This window comes from Aptenodytes forsteri, unplaced genomic scaffold, assembly GCF_000699145.1.
Source record: "Aptenodytes forsteri isolate BGI_AS27 unplaced genomic scaffold, ASM69914v1 Scaffold107, whole genome shotgun sequence".
In the NCBI taxonomy this organism is placed as follows: domain Eukaryota; kingdom Metazoa; phylum Chordata; class Aves; order Sphenisciformes; family Spheniscidae; genus Aptenodytes; species Aptenodytes forsteri.
The window spans coordinates 319,274-330,785 of NW_008794118.1; the positions used below are offsets into that span (position 1 = coordinate 319,274).

The window sequence follows — 11,512 nt, forward strand, 5'->3', positions numbered from 1 at the left end:
CATTGTTCTTCCGAAAATTTAAAAAAAAAAAAAAAAATTTATTTTACAGCAAAACGAATTAGCTTAAGTCTTTCTAGCCTTAACTGGCATACTACTACTGCAGGCACATATGAAAAAAAAAAAGTATGTTTTTGATCTATGTCTAGTTTGCATAGTCTTTGACAAAGACCTGAAAAGTGGCTGACAAGCTCATAGGCATCACAGACCACACAATTTTGACTGGATTACATATTTAGCTATCTGACATATGGACAAAGCAGTACTTTAGTATTTCAGAAGTGGGAGATGCATCTGGAAAAGTAAGTTTCTGTGGCTCTCACAGCTTAGAATGTCAGATTCTATCCCCACCTTTAAAGTATTTGTAAGGTGGCATGCTATTTAGTTAAAAACATGATGTCTTACAAGTGTTTACTATTGGATTTCTTTATAAAATGTTTTCCTGTTAATTACTAAAATAACAATCAAATATTTACAAAAACCCTGGGGTTGAGCATTGCTTGGTGAGAAACAACTGTTGATTAAGCTCTTATGCACCGGTCTTTATCTGTCAATAATTTCATTATTGCAAGAAAAAAAACCCGAAAACCCCCAGGAGAGCTGTGGGTATTTTTTCAGCTTTTGTACACTTACCTACACTGTTCATCCATTCCATCTGAATCACGGCTAATGTCATCGCTCATGTAATACTTGTAGCAAGTCTGTAAAGAAAGAGATAGGACAAGGAATTTTTTATTAAATCTCAACTGGACTTCAGTAATTCATATGATTTCAGCATGTATTAGAAGCAAGCAGTTAAAAGCAGCAGCTGCAAGATCTTCAGCATTCTAACCCTTTTACGTTTGTGTTAATCTAAAAAACATCTTCCATAGATACAACAGGTCCTAAACTATGACTTCTTATTTAGATGGCTCAAGGTTTATTTGAAAATTAAATAGGCTTTTGTTTGATGGCTGCGTATTTGCATATTTTACAACATCAACTGAATGTTTCTCTTCAAATCTTTAAGTTTTTTCCATCTATTACCTAGGTAAATCAACATTATACCTTCCCTGACACAATTAATCCTACATAAATCACAATTTTCAGCTGTATGCTCCTTATGTTAGCAATCAATCCCATAAGGCTTTAAATAAAAGGGTCTTTAGTATTTATCCTGACGTTAACATCCAAGGCTTCAATTTCCAGGTGCAACCTAAGCATTTTCATTGAAAAATTGGTAATAGTAAGAAAAAAATACACACAACTCAGCTAGTAGTAGCAGTGGCTTCAGTTGCTGAATTCTTTAAGCCAAATTTTGAAGGTGTGGGATTTTTTTTTCCAGTTGCTAGTAAAGACAGTTCTCCCAGACTTGAAGCTCTACTTTGAATAGGGATCAATACAAGCTATTAGCTAAATTCTGTCCTTTTACCCAGTGAATCAGTGAATTCAGAATCCAGAAGAGGCTTCAGCACCTGAATTTAGAATCATGATGCCCCTTTATCTGGAACAGTTATACACCTGTTCAACTAAACTAAACAAACATTAACAAACAACACAACAAAAAAAAGCCAGTGAAAGCTGATGTTTAGACACTTGAGAGAACATTTATAATCAAAGGAAAACAGCTTCTCAAGTCTGGGACTATTTACCTAAGCAGGAGAAAAATAAGGAGAGAACTAGGCACAGAAAGTAATGGAAGACATGGAGTATGCAGATCAGGGAGTTCCATTCCCCTCTCTCATATTAACATAAGGCCATGTTCAATTAAGTAAAGATACAGAAAATTTATGGGAAACAACACGTGATATAATTATCTAGCAGAGCTCACAGTCAAGAGCTGCTATTGAACCCAACACCCTAAACAAGTTTCAAAAATGAACCAGATGTTCTTGCGATGCATCGCAAGAACACGTACAGCTACACGTTAAGGATTTTCAAGTCTAGGAACAAGAGTTAGGACTCCAATGAAGATTGAAAACAGTCGTCTTGTAAGCTGATTTTTCTAAAGCATATTTTATAGAAGAAATGAGCCAGAACATTAGACTAGATGGACATGCCCGAGACATTATGTCAGCTGAATATGTAACATTAATTGGGAATTAGGGGAGAAGCAGAAGGAGGGAAGAGAAGGGGAATGCTAAATGTGCATTGTAACACAGATCTGCATGTCTCTATCTTTAGAGTTATCTTTATAAATACAGAATCTCTACAACTATGGAGATATACAAGAGAGATCTCTCTATACCTCTCTGAAAATGAAAAGAGGTCTCCAAATCAGGAGGTAGGGATGTTTCCTTCTTCCCCTGTTCCCCACCTCTTCCCATTGCAGGCAACTCAGGGCCTAAACTGAAGCCACCATGAAACCATGTAGCTGAAGACCCAAATGCTGGTTTGGGATTATGGACTAGACCATCATTACAGAGGCTGCCATAAATTAAAACAGTCCAGGAGCTGTACACAAGCGAAACTGAGACGACTTTGAAGCTACTTTTCCGCTTCTTATTCCGACGTTGTTTTACATACAATGCTTTACCAGGAGATCCAGAATTTAATCTGCTCTTATAATACATTATGAGTGGGCAGAAATTTCAGATCATTTAACATTAAAAAAAAAATCACTAAAATTATAGCCTTAAAACTGTAAAAATAAATTATAAAGAAACAACCATGAATTTAACCGGGGTATAAGAAAATAGGAATATAAATTTGTAAGCTGTATTTGCCTTTTTGTTTTCTGCTTTTAGTTTCCTTAATTGTAACAGTTAATGACTGAGAAGTTTATTGGCTAATAAACAAGAACTACTCCCACAAAAAATCCCACCCAAATCAACTAATAGGACATTTCAAACAAAAACAAACAGTACAAACTGTAGAACTGTTTACCACATACCTTACAAATAAGAACTTTCAGTGTAGGATGTCTATAGATTGAATCCTTTTGAAAATGGTTCACCTGTTGCCCACAAGCTGTACAGCTTACAATTCCATGTAGTCCTTCCTCTATAGAGAGGATTATAAACCACACATTAATTGTTTTCATTTTTTTTAAGAAATCTGTTACACCTATTTCATTTTCTTACAATATTTTGTCCTGTTAGGTTTTTCATATGCCTTTATTACTTTACCACCCAGCATTAGAGAAATCTTTCTGTAACCACTCGCCATTTAAAGACTGAAAGAATTTTCCTCTAATTTCTATACTCCACTTGGGGCCAAGATACAATTTTTTTCCTTTGAGAGATTTAATTTGGATTAACTGGTCACCTCATGAGAACACACCTAAATAAGAGTCATCACCAAAACTCTTTCAAAGCAGCCCTGATATTCTGTACAACCTTCTTCATTTAATCTTTGTTCATAAAATACCATTTTAATTCATGTTTGTACTATGGTATTTCTTTCACATACAGTTTTAGTTTCTCAAAGAAAAATATGGGAAACTGTTACAGAAGATACATGAAATCCTTATAATAGTGCCTGAAAAATCTTATTTCACTTTTTGTTCCCTTCTTGATGGTGGGGTTTTGGGTTTTTTTAACTACAATTTTGCTATAATACATATGTTCTCACCACCTTGCTGATTGCTCCCACAGTTTGCGTACCACTCTGCTGCTGTATCTACATTCAGTCAAGAAAGCATTTCTTTAATGTCAATCCCCCAATTCACTTTGAAAGGTGGTGAACTTGGGGTTGGGAGGCTTGCTACATGCCAGGCTGTTAAACCAACTAATTAATACTATGAGACCGTTATGTTTTCAACAGCAGTGATGTTTTCAAGAAAAAGGAAAATAATTTGTGACAGCTCATACACTCAGTTCATACACTTTCAAAAACTTAACTTGGGATCAAGCAGATAGGAGGTTTGATATGGGATCACTTAACTGTGACTTGTCCTTTGCTGTCATGTTCAGTAAGTAGTATAAGGAAATTAACTCAAATGGTTAACTTAATGGTTACAATCTGAGTACAGACTATATTTTTTTTTTTAAATAATCACTACCACAGAATTAGAACCAAGCACCAACACCACAATGTTAAGGAACCGAATGAACATTCTCAAGACACAATACAAGCTACTAGCAATTTGTTACTGAAGCACAATCTCAAATAGCTTACAAGCCAGTAAGAACAACTGATACACCCTTACAGTGAAAATAGCAGGTCTGAAATTTTGAATACAAGATTTGTTGTTTTCAACTTCAATGCATGCAATATTGCATGTACTGCAAAGCTCGTGGACTTGCAAAGCACCTCTTATGACCTCAAAAACAGCTCACATGCCCGTTTCAAATGCTGCTGGTAAACCTCAAATAAACACATCCATCTCATCGTACTACTTGGAAAAGAATACCACATTCTATTATACCAAGCAGCACAGAAGCCTACCCAGGCTTTGTCAAACATCACAGGCCTTAAATGGGGGTAAGAATCACAGAGGGTAACAGCCAACTGAGGGAGCGCAAGCTATTCACTGTCAAGTCCCAAGCCACTTCCCCTCTTCTACAACTTTAAGGGGAAGCACTGCTGACTCCTTCCTAAAATCTGCAAGTTGGCACCAGAAAAAAAAAGAGGATAATTTATGAGGCAAACCTTTGTAAACCATGTTACTACTACAAATGATAATGATCCAAAGAAACTGAACAACTTCTAATTCATTAATACTGAGAAAATACTTAAAAAATATTCCTAACTATGAGTTTATTAGCAAAAATACAACCATCACCATTCTGCAGACACAGAACTTGAAAATAAAGACTGACACCATGCCTCTTACAGTCTTGGATAAGAGCATTTGGTTGCTAGAAAGGCAAGAGTTCTATTACTACTACTATTTCTAATATAAACAGGACATATAACTCCTAATAAAAATGTGAAGATGCACTCTGCAAAGAACAAGACAGACTGGCATTTTTTATTTTATTATTTATTTACTTGCACCGTGCATAGAATTCAGGATCTCAAGCAGTCGGGACTACATGCTTACCTGCTTAAACCAGTAATGCTTAACTTTTATGTGCACACGCTAGGCACCTTATTCTAATAGCTAAAGAAAGGCAAGTGCCGCTTCATGTAACTAGACTTGCTGCACGCAGGTGTAGAATAAATGGATCTGCGCTACCTCTTCTGTGCATGTCACAAAATAAAACCATTTTGATACATTCCTAATCCAGCTGCTCTTGAGGCAGACTGCAGTCACGTCCCTCGCCCGACTACCTTTCCTGGTCTGGAAATGGGGACAACACAGGAGCAGGCAGCACCTATCCCATTTCTCTGAAAGTTGACAGGAGCTTAACAGGAGCTTAATGTACTGGATAGCTTTAAAATCAAGTCAAAGATTATCAGTAGTGACACAGATATAGCTGAGTTTGCCCTGGATAAAGGTATGGCTTAAACAAACTCTTGATGCCTCTTCCAAAACTATTACGTCAGGCACCAGTACATGAGTAACCAGTCCAGATAGACAAAGGCAGGCCTGCAAATTCTCTACGGATGGAGAAAAAGAGCTGGAAGGGCAGGTCATATGAATTCTCCTGGGGGTGCAGACACAGGCCACAAAGCTCAAGCAGAAAGGGGGTCCTACCTTTTTAACACGATACCCCTGAAGATTTATGTTGGACCTCTTGTAAAATTGTTATAAATACAAATGGAAAAAGCATTCCTATATGCTGAATAGGACATCTTGCATGACTAGAACGGAACTGACTTTCAAAGATTAATAATTTACAGAAAACGTCAACGCTCAAAATGTGATTAAAATCATGCATGAGCCCATATGTATGCACAAGCACATTTCCACACAGTCACATTTTACTCCTCTTCAACCACAGACAGAGAAATGGCACTTATTATATTATAGTAACAAGAGAGCAAGTGTCTCAAATGCTACAATGGGAAGAATGAATAGTGTGTACAAGAGCTGTTTGTCTCAATATCCTGGGTACTGCTGTAGGCGTGTGAACTAAGATATTGCTAGTAGTATTAATGAAAATATCTGCCTTCTTATTGGCTACTTTATACATAATCCTCCGCCTCCTTTAATTTTTGGAAAAAAATGAGAGATGAATTTCTGTTATCGCTGTTATCTACCTAACTTTTCCCACAATTTAAAAACAAAACAAAAAAGTCTTTGAACTGTTAGAGGTTTTAGGTTTCTTGTTAGCTCACTGATTAATAATATGCCTATACATGTTCCTGCTCAAATGTGGTTGCTTCCTTGGTGAGTCAGTGAATGTTCCTGTATCAATGGTGTTCCAATGTAATTCCTTAAAAAAGGAATACCTGTAACACCTGATCGCAACCAAGCAACTGTTCTGAATACAAAGCAAGAAGGGTCCATATGGAGTACCTAATGATGCATCCTATGGCTACTGAAAATAAGGAGTTTAATGAGAACTAATCTTAGCTTTCACTGCTGCATTGCAGGGGCAGCAATGGAGGCTAATTTCAGCCAGCTAGAATCCTTAATGAACAAAAAGCCAGAAGAGTGGAGGTATTTTTAGGATAATTTATTAGAAATATGAACAATTTTTAGATGTACCAAATGTGGCCATAAGCAACAATTTAAACCCGTTTTCATAAATGTTTTAAATTGTATTTACCTCCACGCTTTTTGGGAGCTTCAGGTTTCATTTTAACGGCATTTCTGCTTCTAAATTCAGGCCCTTTAAAATCATCTTTGTCTTCATTCAGCACTGGCTCAGGCTGTACAACCACTGTACCTAGAATAATTTCATTTAGAAATTGGAAACCATTACACATCCAAATGAAGTGCAAAAGTCCTGTTTAAATAAAAGCCAACATAGTACCTTAAAAAAAGTGCAATCTGTTGACTAAAACTCAACAAAGTTTTGAATGCACAGATGTTCACAGAAAAAAAAAAACCCAAAACAAACAAAAACCCCACCACACACTTCAAACTACATCTGTTTTGCAGTTGTAGGACAAAAGCCAAGGACTGAATAGGCTATGAGGAGCAAATTCTGCTCTCTCTGCCCTGATGTGGTATCTGCAGAACAGGACTGTCATATTGCTGGGCATGTCTAGTACAGGAATTTGCACTGCAATGCTACAAATAAAGGACTTTGGTTAGGTCACTTAAATCTATCAAAAACCTTGGAGTAACTACTCTTTTTCTCTCCTTCTTCCCCCCCTTCTATCCAGTTTACCTCATCTTGATTTATTTCAGCATGAAATAAACTAAAAAGCAATAGAATAAAACCTGTTTTGTCTTTAACAAAATTCAGAAATTCACTTTTTTATTTAAACAAAGAGTACTAACCAAAATTATGTGAATGAAAAAGTACCTTTCCTAATTTAGAGCTCAGTTTTAATACTTTTGTTGTGAGGACACTGGAAATAATCTAACATTCTGAAAAAATAATTTTAAAGTGACTGCTTTAAATACTGCTACTCTTGCAGTAATCAGTAGCAGTCCCTCCAATTTTTCCTGTAACTGTCATAGATAAGAAATGGAAGAGATTAATTAAACTCACACTATAGTTAAGAAGAGTGGGATGTATGTAGGCTTATAGTATTAACTGTTTTAAAAGGGTACTTAAAAATAGATCCAATAATGACATCTCCCCCCTTAGTTTTGCTTTTGTTGATCTAATTGTTAATAACCTCAAAGACAGAACAGTAAAGTAAGTAAGACTTGCAAGTGACAAGAGTTTAAGACTTCTACAAAAGAATAAATTATTTCCCCTGTTTCATGTTGGTTTTATACAGATGGCAGTAGACATTTGAAATTAAGCCACCAGCACATCCTGGTGCACCCACAGATTAAAGTATGCTGGGTTCAAAACTAAAGGTGCTTGGTTTCCTCTTTTAAATGCGCGTGCACAGGGTGCATGTGTTTGTGCACGAGCATATACGTTTATATATAAAAGCCAACAGGACCTAAGACAGGCATTTTACTAATACATGTGCATTCCAGTTAATTATTTATGCTGCATCATAATCTTGGCTAATTTGCTGAATTCAGAAACAAAGAAAGACATGAACTACCTTTAGGCAAGCTTTTCATATCAACATCGTTTTCTGAGTTTTCATTTGAAATATCTTCATTTACAGTTTCATCTAAGATTTGTTCATCATCTGATCCAACATATTTTGTTACAATTGTAGGTTTCCTGCATAGACAGAAAAAAACCCATACCGCGACAAATATTACATATTTCAATACAGGTAAGCCTGGCGCTTTGCAAGCAAAACACCATACTAATTGGGGAAACCTATGTCCTTTTAAAATTCATTTAAGACATTATGAGGTGGGATGCTCTGAGTTATTACAATAAATAAGTTGTAGGATAATTTTCTTGTTCGGAACAGAAATTCTCCCCTCCTATGTGAAATAAAAAGATATACGAATAAAGTGGTTTTGTTTCACAGGCTTGCTGTATATTTTTTTTTTTTTTTTTTTTTAAAAAAATCAAGGTTTGATGTGTTTTTAAGAAGATATGCAGGAAAGTCACACTTTTAGGAAAAAAGCCTGAATGAAACACAAGTGAATATCTGCTCAGAAATTTTATACATCGCTCCAAGTTTAACAGGCAGCGCAAAGAGAACACACAGTTATTAGCAAATGACAAAAAGCAGCTTGGCAAAAAAGATGCTTGCAAGGAAATAAAGGAAATGCAGAAAGAAATGAAAAAGCTGACTGTTGAATAAAAAGACCAGTTGCCAGAATTTCACACAAATATAATTTAGAACTGAATCCATTAAAATGAATGAATTTACTATGTCAGGGCAGGGAGGAGAGGAAAAAGAAATTAAAAAAAAAGAATGTTGGGCATAATTTTCAGTAGTCTGAAGCTAATACATGAACTACCGCAGGATACTGTTTTTGTCAGTATCAGGCACAGCGTGATAAATGTATGAGTGAAAATACCTTTAGTGATAGACAAGAAGCAAAAAAACAAGACTGTAAAAATTATATAAATGAGAGTTCAGCAGGACACTGGATTCAGAAGATGAGGGAGAAATTAAAGCCAAATATAAAACCACACTTGCAAATATGGGATTGAGACAAACAGCAAAGGGAGAATGAAGAATATTATTTAATTCCAGCAGACATGATAAAATAAACAAACTTGGATAAAAAGAGAGTGAAAAGAGATATACAACACTTTTAAAGAGCCGTAAGAAGGCAGCTGTTGAAATCGTGCATTTAGAAGAGCTCACCTACCTACACAGTATACTACAATTTTTAAAAAATCATGAAGGGCATAACTTGAATGAGCACCAGCTGAGAGCGAAAGGTGAGAAGGAGTTTTACTAGACTAAGTCTGCTGTTACTTAGGTCACAAATAATTTGTCTCCTGTAGGTTCAAACTGGTTGGTAAACAGTTAACTCTGTACTTTTTAAAATCAAAGAGCAACAAAGGATTAAGCAGAGATACAGCAAATGGCAGTTTCTGCACAGGACAACTTAATAGCACATTTTGCTTCTACAGTCTCCCAACAGTAAGGTACATAAAGCCTGTTTTCCGTATGACCCAACTTACATTTTTGGAAGAATCCTGCATTTAGAAATAGCAAGAGTGAAGGAACAATTGTATAAACACCTTTGTCCTGAAGATACAGGATAATGTTGTTGCCTTTGTTAATAAAAATCAAGCTTTATGTTCTTAACCTTTGACCCTGAAAGATGGTTTGCATTTTAAGTGCACTATGAGGCACTGGTTTTACCAGCACTCTGCTAACTTAATGATTTATACTGGTGTATACTAAAAGTATCTGGCATAGTGCATGGACTTTTCTATAGTTTCACAGGCCAGAAAGTGATTTATTTATTTTTATTTTCCAAACCAACCTTTTTGAACGTGATGATCCTAAGGATTTGGTTCTTTCTGAAGAACTACTGCCCTAAAAACAAGAAAAAATTAAAAAGTCAACACAGTTGCGACCAAGTGACCTGTCAACAAAAACAGTTTCTTACATTAACTAGAACACATCTCAAAAGTCACCAGCACTCTTACAAAAAAAAAAAAAAAGGCAGGAAAAGCATTAAAAGAAAGGGAAACACAATTTCAGTAGTCATGCCAGTTCAGTTAAATTACCTCTATAGAGTTTCAAATCAGTAGTAAGACTCCAAGAAGTCATTATTCTTTTAAAAACATTTTAAAATAGGTGTCACCAAACTCTAAGCTAAGTCATTAATGCTAACATCCCTACGCATATATCTTAAAAGAAATTAAGAGAGGACACTGTTGTAAGTCGAGACATTCAGAGAGAAACACTGCACGTATGTCAAGCACCGACATCTTCATGAAATTGAGGAAATGCTCTCCTTGCAATTCTCAACTTGCACGACCTGCTGAAAAGTTCTCTCAGCTTTCTGGAGACAGGACTAAGAATGGCTCATGATCACTGGTCGGTCCTAATCATGAACAGTTCTGGGACCTCCTGCTCTGTGTGTCTTCACTGCAATGTTAACTTGCATGGTTAGCCCATGGAAGAATGGCCTGACTCACACATACCCACCTGCCGTGCATTTTCACCTTTTTACAATTCACCAGGATTCCTCACAGCACTTAGTGCTGCAGTAGCTTATGCAGGTCTACAAATGTTTTTCACAGTGTGTGAAGAAACCATCATCTTTTCTGACATACAGAATAAGGAGGGTTCTCGAAGGCTGGCAGCAGGGAGCTATCACTAGTACGCACCCAAGAATTGCCAGCAGAACGCAGACACTTGTTATCTGGCTCTTATGCCAGAAAGGGCTGGCTGTCTTTACAGGAAAACTGATTTTTCAGAGGTTTGTGCACGTGTATCATAACTAGGTTTGGGCAGTATCAAATACATACCTGAATTTACTGCAATAAAGACAAACTAAAGCAAGACACTAGCACTTGTGCTTTCTCTACATATTAACATATTGTCAACTAGAATGTTTCCAACAGGAGAGTAGATATTAGTAAGACATACCACATGATGCGGCAGGGGAGGTTTAGATTGGATGTAAGGAAAAATTTCTTTACTGAAAGAGTGGTGAAACATTGGAACAGGCTGCCCAGGGAATGAAAAATGTCTTTGATGTATACAACACACCACATACAAGAAATCTGCTCATGTTTAATAAAGATCCTGTCTCTCCATCTTTTTTTCTTTTTTAAAAAAGGAAGCATATTTGCTTAAAAGGATAACTAAGTACCTGTTATCCAAGTAACAAGGTGTAAGTGTAAATATGAGGTAGAGACCAATTCTTTTAAACCCAAAATAAGAACCTGTTTACACATAAGCCAAAGAACAGAATAAGGGTAAAAGAATATTAACCAGAATTCCTGAAAAACAAAAACTCACTTTGCAATATACTCAATCTGAATCAATTAACAACACTTTGCATTTCTTAACAAAAATGCATTTGCATACCTCAGGTAAGTAAAACCTAACTCTCTAAACTGTGTTAGAGACATTTTTGCCAGGAATTCTTGTGCATCAGAAAGACAATGAAGTTGTCCAAGTAAATTTGTGTATTTCATAGAATCATAGAATAGTTTCAATAATTTAGAAATAAAGGGGGGGGGGAAAC

The 11,512-nt window shown here is 36.1% G+C and overlaps 1 protein-coding gene across 3 annotated transcripts in view; it reads right to left on the reverse strand.

Annotated features, from left to right (window-relative positions):
* ATRX (ATRX, chromatin remodeler) overlaps nt 1-11,512 on the reverse strand; it is a 77,186-nt gene that overhangs the window by 61,921 nt on the left and 3,753 nt on the right. For 2 of the 3 annotated variants that reach the window (XM_009276421.2, XM_009276413.2), the window contains exons 4-8: nt 9,794-9,846; nt 7,987-8,111; nt 6,579-6,698; nt 2,870-2,979; nt 631-698 (exon numbers count right to left, since the gene is read on the reverse strand). In XM_009276421.2, coding sequence (XP_009274696.1) covers nt 631-698; nt 2,870-2,979; nt 6,579-6,698; nt 7,987-8,111; nt 9,794-9,846 — 476 coding nt within the window. The remainder of the gene's footprint in view (nt 1-630; nt 699-2,869; nt 2,980-6,578; nt 6,699-7,986; nt 8,112-9,793; nt 9,847-11,512) is intronic. The other variant, XM_009276445.1, reaches the window with a different exon arrangement.